The 16,547-nt window shown below is 47.6% G+C and overlaps 1 protein-coding gene across 1 annotated transcript in view; it reads left to right on the top strand.

Annotated features, from left to right (window-relative positions):
• Window positions 1-16,547, top strand: part of LOC139052112 (thiopurine S-methyltransferase-like) — a 190,769-nt gene that overhangs the window by 120,832 nt on the left and 53,390 nt on the right. The window contains exons 4-6 of the mRNA XM_070529211.1: window positions 12,332-12,424; window positions 12,494-12,623; window positions 15,294-15,346. Coding sequence (XP_070385312.1) covers window positions 12,332-12,424; window positions 12,494-12,623; window positions 15,294-15,346 — 276 coding nt within the window. The remainder of the gene's footprint in view (window positions 1-12,331; window positions 12,425-12,493; window positions 12,624-15,293; window positions 15,347-16,547) is intronic.

Below are 16,547 nucleotides of genomic sequence, written 5' to 3'. Positions count from 1 at the left end.
AGCTCCTTGGCGTTATCTTTTGCGGATTCTGCCGGCGCACGTAATCCACACCCATGTTATCACTCTCGGCAATTGCTCGTCTCGTTTTCGACAAGCGTGAGTACCGAAAGAAAGTACAAGTTGTTGCGGGGCCATAAAAAGCGTCTCAAGTTTGTCCCACTAAGATTCAATACACGCCAAACTAACTTGGTCGCCATGGCCAAACTTCTTTCCGCTAACTGCGCCGCGACAGGCACAACGAGCGTGCCTCAAAATTATCCCCCAAAAGTTACGAAATTAATTACAATAATTCTTGGGGTCAGAGAAAAGCGTCGCGAACTTGTCCCAGTAATATTCAGTACGCGCGAAACTGCGTCATACGACCGAGCTGCTTTTCACTAACAGCGTCACGGCGCCAGGCGCGGCGATCGTGCCTCAAAAGTATCCCAAAATGTAACGGAACTAATAACAATCATGCTGGGAGTCAGATAAAAGCTTCACAAACTTGTCCCTTTAAGATTCAGTACGCGTGAAACTGACCGCGTCCGACACGGCCTAGCTGCTTTTCGCTAACTGCGTCAGAATGCCATGCGCGGCGAGCGCGCCCAAAAACTACCGAAATCAGTTAAAATTGTGCGGGACCCACAGGAAGCGTCGCAAACATCTCCCGGTACGAGTCATAAATTCAAATTAACTGCGCCAGGACGGCTGAGTTGTTTTTCGCTAACTGCGTCACATGTCTGGGTTCCGTGCCGTAAGCCTAAATTGCTTGTGCCGTTTTCGTGTCAAACACACGATATTCTCACGGAAAACTTCACATAGACTTTAAAGCAACGATAGTTCAACGTTGCTGTTGTACTTTTCCTGCGAACAACGATATATTTTCCTTGCTCGCTTCGAATAACAGTCACAGGCAGGATTCAACGTTATCCACAGGGGTGTGGCATTACTCCCCTCCATGAAAGCATCAGCTCGATGCTAAGGGGGCACGCTTAGCAGAAAAGAGATGAAATGAGACGGAAAGGAAAGCAAAACTAGTCAGCGACGCGCAGAGCGCTGCTGTGAGCTGGATGAACATGAACAGCGATGAACGGCGTCTGATTCACGTCATAGGCATGAACGGCGGATGGTGCCTTCCTCTTAAGAAAAGAACTTCATAGTTGACGTCACTAAGTCGTCCGTGAAACCAGTAAGGGCTAAAGTAGCGGCGTTGAAGTTTGTCCAATCGACCACGCTTTCAGGTACTTTACCAACAGGGTGATGCGTGAGGTCTCTGTGACGAAGGTTGTATCGATTCGCGTTGTTGCGCTGATGATGGCGTATACGCATCTGCGCAAGCTGATGAGCTTCTTCAGAGTCTCGAGCCAATTCAGCAGCTTCTGTGATCATGGTGCGGGAGTGACTGGGTAGAAGCAAGACTTCCAAAGTCATTGTAGCCGCGTGGCCATGCAGCAAGCGAAATGGCATGACGCCGGTCATTTCCCACACTGCAGTGTTGAGGGGCGAACGTAACTTATGGAAGAGCATCGTCTCAGTTTTTATGGTCGCCTCAACAGACATGAGAACATGACCGCTATGCTTTTGCTCAATCGCTCTATAAGCCCGTTAATTTGGGCATATTTAGCAGTGGCTTTTCGGTGAACAATGCCACTGAGTTTTATAATATAGCGGATCAGCTGAGAAGAAGAAACTCAGCAGGAGAATCGGGAGTGTCGAAGGTGACCCAAGGACTTGCCAGTTCGAGGAAGGGGTCAAACGTACTTGTCTGTAACGTTGTTCAGCTTGCGGTATAGCTAGCGCGAAAACGCAGTGTAACATCTTTCTTTTTCACCAGCACAAGTACGACCAGGAACTCGTCGAAGATTGAATGATGTCGTCGGCGAGCATTTGTTGAAATTAGTTCAGAATGGCGTCTCGCTCGCGGTGAGAAACGCGGTAAGCCCGATGACGCGCGGGTATTTCATTGGGATGAGTCATAATCCGCCTTCTTCATGTTCTTGAGCTTCCCTCTGTCGCACGCGGCTGGAAACGTTTTGGAAGGGTGCCGGGGCTTTCGCCGGTTGATTTGTGTACCTGCGGCCATGTTGCGCGAGCGTCGGTTGTGCGTTTTGTTGATCTCAGGTAATTATAATGGCAGCATGCCGTTCCTGAAAGTCATGTAGCACTAATCGACAACTGGGTGAGCAGGCCTGAGTGCGCTGTTGTGTTAACAATGCGGTCGACAGTTCCGTCTGCCAACGAGATTGTCTTGGAGTTTGTTGTCACTGATGTCTGCTCTTGCACCTCGCTTTTTGTGTTCCTTTCTTTTGGCACATTCTTCTGACGTTTCGTATGTTCAGGATGTCTTAACGTGCAGCCTGTCATGTCGGTTTTTCGAAAATGGTTCATTTGTTTACATCGATATCTACAGCCACAGATCGTTGTTAGCTCCGAATATTGTGGAAATGGCGCATCGATGATATGAAATAATCTCAAAAGGTAACAAAACATATCTGCGTATATGAGCCGCGTTGTCCCAACCTGACACGAGTCAATTGAGCAGCCGAGCCATTTGAACAACGGCAACTGTGACCCAGATACAGATACAGATTGCGTGCTGTTGTTACTGATTCTCGCTTTTCTTGAACTTCCTCATGCTTACAGTTTGCGCGTAGCATAAAGCATAATTAGAGAAAGCTGGCCTCGGCATAAGCGCTCAATTATAGGTCATGTAGTTCTATCCAGAAAACGCGGATTCCATCGACGACACCGTTGGTAACTTACCACACCGGTTGTTTATGCTGCTGTACCGAATTCACCGTCTCTTGTTTCCAGTTTGGCACAGAGGTAAACAGTGCTTCTCTGGAATTAAAAAATGTGTCACCATAACACCACGTACAGACCCACCGATCTACGTAGCGAATGCCACCCGCAGCCTTCGAGGACGCTGACAGACAGATGTTGGCCCAGCGCTGTGTTCTCGCTTGCCTCCTATTGCGTACGTGCCGTGCGATGTAAATGTCACGATCCACCCCGGGTCGTGAGCAAGAGAGGGCTTGTGGAACCCTCCGATAGACGGACGTTCCGCAGCGTGGTGGTGCTGACCGATGACTGACCGGCGAGCAGCCGTGCTCGTCGGTGTTTATTGTGGTGCGGTGACCAATGTTGCCTGCCGAGCTTGGCGGGCGAACCAAGATTATGTCCGGGGGGCGTCACATACTTGCTACAGTAAAGAGTAATCAAATCGTCATAGGGCCACAACTTGACCATAAAAGTTTCCTTCATAGTAACTGCTTATGTTTAAGTTCAGTCCTACCGGTAGGGAGTGCACGAATTCGACGTAGCCAGGCCTAACCCAACCTTCGCTGAACAGGATCAGCATTGGCTTAAACTTCATGTGTATAGCTTGAGAGGACTGAAGCTTCTGCACTGCAACTTCGAAGGCACGTTTCGACATTTTGAGCGCGAACAATTCTATATACAAGCGAAGGGGCAGCGGCTATCGCGTTATCGGTTCGAGGGCTGTTCGCGTGGGGTTCGGTCGAACGATCATGTCGGCATGATCTCTCTTGTCGGCGCCATCAATAAGAACACCCGTCGCGCTATACGACAACTCGCGCCCGTTGGTTGTGCCGTTGTGCGCGCAACGTTTTTTCGGTCTCGTTGGTCTCGAATCGAGCCAGTTTTAACGCACCTTAAGCGAGTGCGCGAAGTCAGGCACGCGCTGCCACCACCAGCAAGAGATGGTCTACCCTGCAAGAAGACTTTGTCAGCAACGTGATGTTTTTGCATTGTCGCCCAAGTGTAACGCAGGCGCATTTCGATAAATTTGTTAGCCATCAGTACAAGGCGGCAGCTAATTGGTTCACAGTGCAGTCCGGACGCTGCCCTGGCCACTTTCTCTTTCAAAGTGGTGTTTCAGTCTTACGCTATGCACGTATTGCGCACCGCACCGACGAAGAGCTACGAGCGGAGTTCCAACGCGGTACACGGCACGAGTGTTTGTTGCTGTGCGCATCCGTAGACCGTTTCTTATTTTTTATTTTTTTCAGGGGACGTTCCCCTGATTTCAGGTTCCGCGGCCGCGCGCGCGTCCCTTCCAAAACGTTTCGCAACTATAATCCTCCAGGGCAAGGTGCATGCGCCATCGCGTCGTGAAAGAGGCGGATTCTGTGCTGCGTATTCGGCATCTGTGTGACTTTTGACGTTGAGACGAAGCAGTCAGCTACGTATTCCAGACGCCTTCGAATGCCCAGTGGCTGGATAGCCAATAGTTTAGCATTCACATCAATTTGATCGATGCTCGATAGGTCATGGTGGAAAGCTTTAGAGGTTTGTCCACTTGCGAAACAAACAGCACGATTGCTGATCGGCTCCAAGTAAGCAGTTGCACTCCGTCGGGTGAAGTGCTGGTATTCGCGACTGAAATTGTCAGCTGCAAGCACCACATACATTGCAGATCAGCCGAGACGCTAGCACTTACAGATTGCCTTCATCGATTCTGACACAGAGAGGGTCGGCATCGCTTTCCACAGTGGCCAACATAGCCGTCCTGGGTGGTCTATAGTAATAAAATTGTCCACGATACGTAACATCATTGACTGAGGGCGGCGATCGTATGCGCGAGTTGCTAGTTTGCCGGAAAAAGTCACTATAGAAGCCGGCGAGGTTTGATCACAGTCCCGTATTCTTCAAGGAAGTGACCCGCCGTGGTTGCTCAGTGGCTATGGTGTTGGGCTGCTGAGCACGAGGTCGCGGGATCGAATCCCGGCCACGGCGGCCGCGTTTCGATGGGGGCGAAATGCGAGAACACCCACGGACTTATATTTAGGTGCACGTACAAGAACCCCAGGTGGTCGAAATTTCCGGAGTCCCCCACTACACCCGCCGTGGTTGCTCAGTGGCTATGGTGTTGGGCTGCTGAGCACGAGGTCGCGGGATCGAATCCCGGCCACGGCGGCCGCATTTCGATGGGGGCGAAATGCGAAAACACCCGTGTGCTTAGATTTAGGTGCACGTTAAAGAACCCCAGGTGGTCAAAATTTCCGGAGTCCTCCACTACGGCGTGCCTCATAATCAGAAAGTGGTTTTGGCACGTAAAACCCCAAATATTATTATTATTATCCCCCACTACGGCGTGCCTCATAATCAGAAAGTGGTTTTGGCAAGTAAAACCCCATAATTTCATTTCATTTCAAGGAAGTGTATGCCGATGATGAGATTCTTTGAACACGCGACCAATACGATGAATGCACCGACACAGACCTGAACCCTCGTAGTACATCTACCAATCGGTGTCACAAGATTGGGTGTCACAACCCGCTGTACGGAGCTGAGGTCACGGGCATAGCGCCGTCGCCTTTCCTGGTCGAGTAAACCAGTTCTCATTCGTGACAGAGTAATCGGTACCAGTATCAACAAGAGCGGTCATCGGATAGCTGTCAGCAGAAACAAGGGTGCCGGTAGAAACCCTTTCTTCATTGTCGCTGGAAGAAATAGAGATAAAATTTTAATAATACGAATGCAGAGCGGTCGGCCTCAGGTACAGTCCTCTAGTCAGGTACTCTGCGCTAGGGTAAGGAGAAGGGGGAAAGTAAGCAGTCGTCGGCCTGTCGCAGCGGAAAATGTTTGAAGCTGCGATTGACAGGGGCGCCACCACCGATGTTAGCTGTTTTTACTTGCCCCGACTAGGAGGCTTAGGGCTTAGGAAACTGTGGCCAATAGAAGCAGAAAACGGAGGGTGCACGCGGCTTGGTGGTGTCAATCACCGAGGAAATGGCGATCGAGACTGGCTGTGACAAAGAAATTACCACCGATGATAACGCTCGCGCATAAAAAATAAATAAATGGGCTCACGTTTGCAGCGTCGTTGGTGCATAGCATGGCCGAAAAGTGAGGCATTTGATAGCTTTGATAATGCAAGTTTTAAGATGGTTGGTTTTTCGCCCGCCACCCCTGCTTTGGAGAATGGAATGTGCCTGGCACTATCACTATCGGTGCGCTCTCTAACAACAGCGCCGCATGTTGAGATTTTGCCGCTCCGGCCAACAGTCACTTGCGCTAATCTTTTTGCGCTGGGACTGTGCTCATCCCTGTGCCTGAAGGATTCCTGGCCTAAACATTACCCCGATTCGCAACACTATCTTATTGTACCGGCGAAAAGATACGGTTACAGGAGACTTGAAACTCATTTCGTGGCTGAGAGCACTGTGTGTGTCCCTGTGTGTCTTCTTTCGTCCCGTCTTTTAATCGCGCTACCGTGCACCCCTTGAAGATGCATTACCAACAAGGCCACATTGCAACCCTCGTGAGAGAAGGGGCACGGAATCCACAATATGAGTCCACAATTACCACAAGAACGACGAGCTCGGAATGCAATATGAATACAATTTCGATTTTAATATTACAATTAAACATACTGTAGGGATGACACTAGAGGGTTTTTAAAATGTGCTAATTATTTTCTGTTTAAGATAAAATACAGCGACATGATTTTTGAGTACTAGATTTATTATTACTGCGAAGGCATTCTCGAAAATTGGAATTCATATTGCCGTTTATGGTCCTTCTTAAAAAAAACGCCCTTAACATTGGCCAATTTTCTCTACATTTGCGATTTTGGCGTTTTGGGGATTTTTAATAAACTGAATGCACAATTTTGCAGCACTTCGCGCTAAACTTCAGGACAATATTTCAACATTGCTCAGAAAATTTTCCAGCTTCATCACCTGAGCTAAAATGGTCCCACAAAGCCATTGAGTAAGAGTTGAGTGATAGGCGCTTGCTCCAAAAGCAAATTTCGTCAGTGTTAAAAAAATACTGGAGTCGCCATAGGTCTACATTTTCTTGGGCCAGTAGTTATAATTGTTTAAAAATTACGGAAAAAAAAGTTTGGCGGTGTCAAATGTTTAAGCTTTGGAGTATAGATCTTGAAAGTGGCAAAATCTGCAAGTAGCAAAAATGTTTTTCTCCATCGTTAGTAGATTACAAATGGCTCTCAATATCCATGCTCTGTTTCGCAACACAAAGGTTGACTATTGTTTGAAGAGGCATTTTCCCACCTAATTTAGAATTTCGGCTGGAAACAAGAAATAGTAATCCCTCTGCTGCAACTTCTCGTGTGTGCAAGGTATCTTTTCACCTTGTCTATCGCTCTCTTTCTATTCTTCCCTCTGCCTTGGTCACTCCGATTCTTATAAGTACGCTCTACACTTGTGAACAAACGTTCTGTTGGCTCGGCTTATGCTTCGATAGTGCGGCGCTGCTGTAATCGCGCCCGGGGTATGCAACACTCCCCTTAGTCTGGACCTGCAGTTGAAAGTGACCTACGATAGATAAGAGGAAGATATCTGCTACACCACTGAGCGTAACGCTTTAGGAAATCGTTTAGGGCGTCTTCAGGGCTTCCAGATTTCTTTTTTTTTGTGTGTGTGTCAATAGCGAGTAAAACATTAAAACATTCCTGAGGCACTTATGTTTGGCGGACTTATGCTGGGAATCTGTAGAAATGACTCAGCGAGGAAACTCGTTACCTGTTTTAAGTACCGACTGGAAATACTTATGATATGGATTTCGTTGAACAGCTATTTAAACGCCAAGCAGTTCCTTGCCTAGTCAGAGCCAAGTTTAAACGCGAGCCCATTCAAGGTCACAGAGTTTGTCGCTGATGCGCGCGCACCCCCATGAGAGAGAGATTCTTGTTGGAAGGAAAAAATTGGGGTAAAGTGCAGCGCAGTAGCTCTCTCTCAGATGAAGATGTCGGTTGCTGGCCGCTATTGGCTTGGCGGCTTGTTGCTCCACGCCACCGCTGGCGCACCGCTACTGGCTTGGTGCTTCCTCTGCTTTACCCGCCGTGGTTGCTCAGTGGCTATGGTTTTGGGCTGCTGAGCACGAGGTCGCGGGATCGAATCCCGGCCACGGCGGCCGCACTTCGGTGGGGGCGAAATGCGAAAACACCCGTGTGCTTAGATTTAGGTGCACGTTAAAGAACCCCAGGTGGTCGAAATTTCCGGAGTCCTCCACTACGGCGTGCCTCATAATCAGAAAGTGGTTTTGTCACGTAAAACCCCATAATTTTTTCCTCTGCTTGCGCCGCTTGCCGGTACGGGTGCGTGCGCCACTAATAGCTGTGGCTCGGTTGCGCTAGCAGCGCTACGTTGCACCTAGGCCTTTTGTTGCGGATACAACAATGAGCCCTTGAAAATATCAAGCGTAAGAAGTGCGTAAGAGTGCAAGTGCTCTGCACAGACTTATGGTATCTTCGACTGGTCGCCTGTATGCCCCGAAGCAGAGTCGGGTAGATCGGTCGTTTCCCGAGCTCAAAGGTAGAGGACAAGTGCGCGAGCCGAACGTGCGACTCGCTCTCGGAGGAGGAAATTGCTTATGCGAAACCACGTGACTACTGCCAACGTCCGATGTTTCGCCTATCCAAAGCTCCCGGCGCTGCCGGAAAAACCGGCGGACGTGCCGGCGGTACGAACGTTCGTCGAAACGCCAACGTGCAGTGGCCTAGGTTGGCATGGTTACGGTGGGCCGTCGCCAACAGCAGCGACGCGGCGCTGCGATGACGTTTCAATCTCGATGACTGCTCCGACGACAGGGCTTGGAGCGCCTCAGAGCGCTCCAAGACAGAGGAGAGCCATCGAGAAGAACCAGCCGAACGCAGGGCGCGCACCCTCTTTCAACCAGCCGAAGACAACGCCGCTCGCCAGAGCGCTCCAGAGTGCTCAGAAACGACCAGCCGAAGATAGCATTAGTGGTACAGCCGCCAGCACGCTTATCACGAACGCTCCGCATGGCCGGGCCGGCAAGGTCGATTCAAATAGGTCGCGAAGCTTTGGGCGAAAAGCGGTTCAGTAGAGATTGTCACCGACATCAGCATGGGGGGTTATGGGAGCAGCGATTGAAGCGCGACTATGTTTGGAGGGAACAAACATTGGGAAAGAAAAACGCGTTTTTTAATTCAGACGAGACACAGTTAGATTCATTCAACGAAAATAAAATTCCTAGTCAATTTTATATATTCGTGATGAGTTAGGAAAATACGTTTAATTTTATTATTTTTAATAAATGCATTTCTTTTCAGCGCCCATCGCTACAGGGGGCGTTGACGCCACTATCACTCGCAGTGCAATGCACTTCTTGAAATGGGCAGAGAGGCGCACTCGTATCACCTGTTGAAATACGCCCCCCTCACAATGTGTGCTTTCTTGCTTGTCGAAGTTTGTCTGAATTTGGTTACGCGGGTAGCTTCATTGCTTCTTAATCTGTTCAGTCAAAAGTAGTGAGTTACGACCGCCAGATAACTGTGCAGTTGTTTTCGTGCGACTGCGCTGGCCGACGGGCTTGGCATCCGACAATAGGATCAGCACTCTACACCTAAAGCTTTCGTCGGCCTCCAAAAAAGTATGTTCTGTGCAGGGATGCAATTTCGACAACCGTACGGCTGGCCTTTTCCTGCATCGCTTTCCACGCTGAAAGCTCGAAACGCCCATCAAGTCGAATGGCGGGGCATTTGAATATATAGCTCCAAAGGAAGAACAACAAAACAAATTTCGCGCCTTCGAAAACAAAATGACGTCACTTCTGCTTTTAACGGACATGGCGTCACGTTATTTTTGCTACCGCCGGAAGTGTTCCCACCACATACAGATGGCGCTAAGCCCCATGAACCGGCGATGGACCGCCATGTTTTGAACGTATGGGCTCCGATGGAAGCTTCGCTACCAGGTATATTTACCTTGGGACCGGCTTGGACTGACGCCAGCGCCGCGAAGTGGTGTGCTCTGTTATCTCGGTATGCTTGCGGCGGCTTACGATAGCTGGAGCGCAGCTCGATTTGACTGCTTGTCTTGTCTTTCGCTTGTGCCTGACTGGCGGCGAGAGTGCGCTCACTTGACGTGTTCGTTTCGCTCGTGGTTGCGGCAGTTGCGGTCTCACGCGCGTCCAGAAAACGCGTTGCAGTTTGCTTATATCGGCAAAGCGATGTGGCGGGCAGCAGCTCACGCGCCTTTCGGGTTTGGCCTCAAAGCTGGCGCTTTAAGGAAATTATCAACAGGAAAAGGAGAGCAAATGCAGGTTTGTGGCGCTTGTAAAGGTTGGACAATAAATAAATCTGCGAGTCCGGTCGCATAGTTGTTCATGTTCATTTCTGATATACTCGGACAGCAACGATTATGCAACGATCTGATATGACGTGTGCACACTGATTATGCATGCACCGAACCCACCACAGTGGCTTAGCGGCTACGGTATGGCGCTGCTAAGCACGAGGTCGCGGGATCAAATCCAGACCGTGGCAGCCGCATTTCGATGGGGGCGAAATGCAAGAACGCCCGTGTCGCATGCATTGGAGACACGTTAAAGATACCCTTTTCGTCGAAATTAATCCAAAGTCCCACAATACGGCGTGCCCCGTAATCAAATCGTGGTTTTGACACTTAAAACCTCCGATTCAATCCATGAATGGGCTGAACAAGAAGAAAGCTCGTTTCTGATTTCACACCTTTCTCGCCATTAGCACTCCACTATTTGTCAAATGTTTTCGGGTTGCGCCACATTGCCAGTCTGTCACGCGACGTCACCAACCCGAAAAAAACTAGGCACGGCAAAGGGACATGTATGCGTCAAAGATGCAATAAAATGCCGGACAAAACTGATTTCATTTTTCAATAGCCTGAAGCTGCTTCGTTCCAAAGGAATAGAGGATGTCGCTCTGGTACTGGCTACTCGCAGCTGCTGGGGAGAAGGGATTTCTTTGCGTAAGGGAACAATTTTTTGCGTGACATTGTAACTTATCGAGCCCTTTCGTCATTTTTACGACATCGCTCTGTCAAGTCACCTTCGCCGAGGATTAGTTTTAGCAGTATTCGTAACCTTCCGTTGCACGCCGCCGCGATTCTCGATCAGCCACCGCAATCTAAGCCAGGGTAAGCAGGCCAATCCCAGATGCCGGCACCACCCTGCTCCCCCGGTTATGCAGTTTCAGTGCGTTAGCTCGGACCCACCGGAGCCTTCTCCGCTTCTGCGTCCTCCTCGTCTCTTGTCAGCTAATTAGATAAGAAAAACAAGCCAAAGTAGGCAATGCTAATATAGCAAAGAAAAGTGGCCTCATATATACGAGGAGAGCGTTTAATTCATTTAATCGGGCAGTTCAAACAACGCTGCGAGATTGGAATTAAAACAGATTTGAATAGCTTTGCGACATAGGGTCCCTTGTCATGACTTTCACGGTTTTCCTTAGCGCTATCCCTCAGCTTTCTTCTTGGGAAAAAGGCTGAGGGATTCTATTGGGAATCTATTCTATTGGGAAATATTCTATTGGCCGATTTTCTATTGGGAAAGACGTGTCTTTTAGGCACGTCTTTCCCAATAGACAGACCGGCATTTTTCAACTTGGCCCCCTTTCCGAATATTATTGATTTCTGTCTTAATTCGAGAAGCCTAATTATAACTGTGCTCTACTTGCGGTGACCTGATTTGGCCGAGAGGATGAACTCGCTCTGTGGCAACGCGTGGCAAGCAAAGAGTGTCTTGGATAATCGTTATATTTGGTTTGTTCTAGGTTCTTGCTGTTTTCGCCCTCTGTTTCCGTTATGCCGCAAACTGTAGGGCTTGATCTTCTACTCTGGTTGTACAACTTGTCCATTCTTTTTGCCAGCTTTTTTTGTGACCTGATGCATGTCTTCTCTTTATTTTAGGCACGATACTATCTTCGGTTCAAGGCGTGAGAGGGCATCTAGATTTTTCTCTGCTATGTCAACAAGCCGTTCCTCTTAATTTCTTTTTATGGGCTGCAACTTCTTCCATGTTTTCTGCAATTTTTGTTATATCAACGCCTGGATTGTTTTCAAAATCCCCTGCCAGTGAAATCAGTTTCATTAAGAACAGCGCCATGTCAATAAGCATGCACAAATCCGCGGGCACGGCAGCACCAGTAACAACTGGTCACTAGAATGGGTACAGTAAGCATATCTTCGTACCTGCAAGATGACGACAAACAGAGTGGTGACCGCTGTTACGCTGGTGCCACCATGCCCGATGGTAGTGGTCACGTGGGTCATCGATGCCGCCCTTGTCGTATGATGGGGCAAGTAGTCCCAAAGCACGGAACATATTATTTCCGCCACATGGAACTAGGGGAAGCTTGTTTCACGCGCACATCTGGACGCCTCGGCAGACAAAGCGAACTTTATGGAAGTTTTTTATGGTTAGATACAAGGCGAAAACTGAATCAGGACAACTTGTATGGACTAATCTTACATGGCTGTTATGATTTTATCAGAAGAGCTGCTTCAGGCACAGGTATATGGTTGAATTGCGTGGCTTAGTACAGCGCTCTGCCTCTTTAATATATAATTGCCTTACATTTCAGGTACCTGAGAGAATTTGGCGATCAATTCAGAACGTCGAAGAGAGAACTTCGTGTCTTTTTTCCCATGTGTGGGAAAATGCTCGAGATGAAATGGTGAGCCTCTAGCTTCAGCTTTGTTTGCCAGTGTAAATGTTGTTTCTTCATTATTTTGTTCCTTCACAGGTTCTACGAGATAGGTCACACTGTCATCGCTGTAGAAATTACGCAACAAGCAATCGATGAATTCTTCTGTGAAAACAACCTCACGGCTACGGAAAGTTATTGCCCCACCACCAAATGTAAAATTCTTCAGGTAAATCATAAAGTTACGATATGATGAGTTAAGATTTTGAGTTAGTAAAGTCGCTCGTGCGAGAAGTCGACAACAGAGCCTGCAACGGAGCGGGCTGTCCAAAGCAGCACGAAAAAAAAACACAAGAAAATGCCGAACGCACACGTTAACCCAATAATAGGTGCAAGCTAGAAATATTTGTGCTGTGCTGAATAATGCAGTCATCAGAAACTGCTGTATGCAATGTCCCAAAGCACCATGAGAATCGCTTGTTTTTCTAGTTGCATGCCCAAGCCTGCCTTGCTCCTAATTTTCATACCTGCCAGAATTTTGGAAAATTTATTTATCAAATGTGGTCAACTTTGATCATTCCGCAAACTATACGCCAATGGCAGTGCTAGGACTGCGTAAAAAGGCTGCCTCCTGATAAGCTGACGACACCCGCAGCCCCTGGCCCCTGCGTTCTGGCAGCGGCACAGCACATGACACACGTACAAACACACCACCATCATCAGAATCGTTATGAAAATTTGACAGTTAGGAAATTAGGGAAGAACAAAAATAATACAGTGCGTCAATGAGTGCAAATCACCAACATACCAAGTTGGTTTGTGAATTGCACGGAGTCTGCTGTAATACAATATTCCCGTATTCGTTAACTGGTCCATCGGAACTACTGCCATGTGACATTTCAGACCATCCATGCTCACTACCGCCATCTTTTCGCGCTAGCGCCATCAATGAAATGTTAACATATACGGCAACCCACGGCAAAATCTATTCACAACACCGCGTTAATTTGCCAGTTTTTATCGCGAGAGAGCGGGAATTTCGTTGCCCTTGCTTTAACAGGTGACGAAAAGTGTCATTGTTTCATCGAAAAATTGCAATATCCCGTAAGAAAAGCTCAGTAAGCAAATGGTTCACAAGTACTCGTTTTAAAACAAAACTGTAACTAATAAATTCCCTCCTCAGATGCATTGATCATAAAAATTATATACACAGATTACAAAACTGCGCATATAACACCAAACTTGAAGCTTTTTAGAAAAAGTAGAAATATTATTTTATAAAACAATTGGAATATTATTAGAAAGAGCGCTTTCACAGAAACACAACGCAAGCAGTTAACGATAACAATGACAATAGGGGTGGTCATAAACGAACCTCCTAGCAAGAAAAGAGAAAAAAAAGCCAATAATACCACGGCAATAGTGTCCAATAAAGTAATAGACAACCGCTTAATAAATTAGCCGTATAAGCTAATAACTTATACGGCTGCTTTTGCAGTCTGGCGTCCTCCATTGCTATTCCTGAAATACACGTGGGTGAGTGGCCTTATCCAGCTGTCGAATGCAGCACTTACTCCTTACTTTTATCGCAATCCGGTTCCTAAAAATAAATTGGCGAGCGCGATAGTATCAATGAAGAACCCGGGTTATTTTAGTTTCCGCACTATGATGGTGCGGAAACTAAATTATTTCAATCTGTCGTTGATTGCGTATCTGCTATGCTCCGTGATTTCATTTCATTTCATTTAATTTCCCTAAAGGCCCCATTGAAGGGGTATTACATAAGGGGTGGGTATATACATACATAAACAATTGAAGGCCATATTTTTATTACAGGGTAAGATAATTTGTTACGGTTTTTAAAAATGTGCTGGCACAGGTTATGAGTGTGATTTCGTTGGAAAGGCCGTTACAGTCTGTTGCTGCACGAAAAAAGAATGAAGACGAAAAAGTGACAGTGCGTGTACGTAGGCGCGCGACTTGTTGCGGGTGACCGGTGCGGCTGGATATGCGTGCCGGGGGGAGAATGTATGGGGCTTTGCCAAGTGAGCTCTAAAAGAACTTGTGAAAAAGACAAAGACTAGCAAGGCGGCGGTGAGATGCAAGCAATGATAAGCCGGATTCTGTTTTTTAGTGCCGATATACTGATGCCGTAGGAGTACTTAGAATAAATAAATCTTGCAGCTCGATTTTGAAGCGATTCCAGTTGATTGATGAGATATACTTTATGAGGGTTCCAAATGGGGAATGCATATTCTAATTTCGCCCTGACGAGATACCGATAGGCTAGTAATTTCACTTTCTCACTTTCATTGCGTTAGGAAGATTCTCTATGAGTCCTAAGATGGTAAAAATAATTCCAGTATTTAAAAGGAAATTCAGTAAACGTAGAAAACTCTATCAGTCCAGTGCACTTTGTCCCTGCTATCTACGGCGATTGAAACACTACTGCTTAATCGTTGAATTTTCTTTCTTAATGAACCGCGTTATCAATGATTCCCACTACGTCTTCGTCTACGGCTGATGTAATTCTGCACACTGATATAGCCGTTGGTTTTGCCTTTCGTAGCACGTTCTACAGCAGTGTAACAGCTGGCGGCACAAAAAGCCGTTGCGTGACTGTTGTAAAATTAGGGGGGAAATGATTATGCACATGTGTGAGGCACAAGGCCAGATTTCATAATGTTTGCAAGTAGGAGTGCTAACATGCCTGCTTGGTTTCAAACGGCATTATAACGCAAACAAACTTGAGAGGTAGCAGAACTACTATCACGTACACAAAACGCAAGAAATAGTGGTCATCAAGGTAAATCACATCGGTTGAACTAGGTGAATATGACCCAAAAGTTGTACGTTACGCTTTCTGAATGCCAACAGGGTTACCACTTTTTTTTTTCAGACAATAGACAAGCGACTGAGCATCTACTGCTGCGACGTATTTGATTTCTTGAGGTAAGGCCCGTGTGGATTTGGCATTATCTTACGTATGGGAGCTTAACCTCAATAGGAATCTGGGCGAGTGGGTTTACTTCCATTTTGAAGCATTGCACAGTAGAGATAGATGTAGGGAAAATGCCCGCCCTGGTGCCTTAGCGGCTATAGCATTGCGCTGCTAACCACGATGTCGCGAGATCAAATCCCAGCAAACTGTCCGGGTACCGCGCGTTGGGTGTACGTTACAGAAACCCCGTCTGGTCAATCCTGAGCGCCCTATTACGGCAGGCCTAATGATCAGTTCGTCGTCTTCGCACTAACATTTCAGAATTTACTAGACCGTTTTATTGAGGGCGCCGCCATTTTGCGATCGCAGCGCCGTCTATCGTGTGGCGCCATGCTCGTATGTGGGATCGCACTGGAGGGTGCACGGCGAACCTGCATGCTGTTGACGACCAGTGGCAAGTTTTGCGCTTTCCCGAGAGGTGTCAACAAGTTGTTTGGTTTGGGAAACTTCTTAGCGTGTTGTCACTAAGCTTTTAGCTTCGATATAGCCGCAATATCGAAACGGCGACGGGCCTAGAGGAGTTCCCATAGCTGTCCCCAGGATCGAAATAGGAGGCCAGTCAAGTCTGAACACTGTTGATACGTAACGTATACATGCAGCGTGTTATTATTGTATGTGTAGCCTTGAACGGCTATTAAGGTATCACTAAGGTGACAACATTGAGAGGTGTCTCCGTGTGTCCTGCGGTGTGTCGCACCAGCATACACCCCAATCCAGGTAACTGCGAAGTTCGGAGGAAGAACGTTTTGCTAGCTTTCGTGGGCCTAAAATTTACGCGGTACGATTTTCTAAACATTGATTATCTGGCACGCGGGCATCAAGACTTACAAAATGAAGAACTATAACACAACTCGATCGAAAGGGCTGTTAACATGGATAATATGAGCTGACGATAGTGACAGCGAATATGCCACGATCAACCAGACGCACGCGATGCGCTGAACCCTTAGGTCTCGAATGGTGCCCGTGCGTGCCAAGACACCTCGCCTACTCGAGTGAGCTGAAAAACGAACTACTCTTTGCAAGGGCAACTTTATTTTCTTCAGTAATACAGCGCGCGATGAGCAGCGTCGACAGCTTGCCGGCGAGATTCGGAAGCACGGAAGAGCCCACGTGAACCAGGCCGGCCGACACACGGCCGGAAAAGAGCAC

The sequence above is a fragment of the Dermacentor albipictus genome, unplaced genomic scaffold, assembly GCF_038994185.2.
Source record: "Dermacentor albipictus isolate Rhodes 1998 colony unplaced genomic scaffold, USDA_Dalb.pri_finalv2 scaffold_19, whole genome shotgun sequence".
NCBI lineage: Eukaryota > Metazoa > Arthropoda > Arachnida > Ixodida > Ixodidae > Dermacentor > Dermacentor albipictus.
Note: the sequence above shows the minus strand (reverse complement) of the source record. Positions and strands in the feature narration are given on the sequence as shown.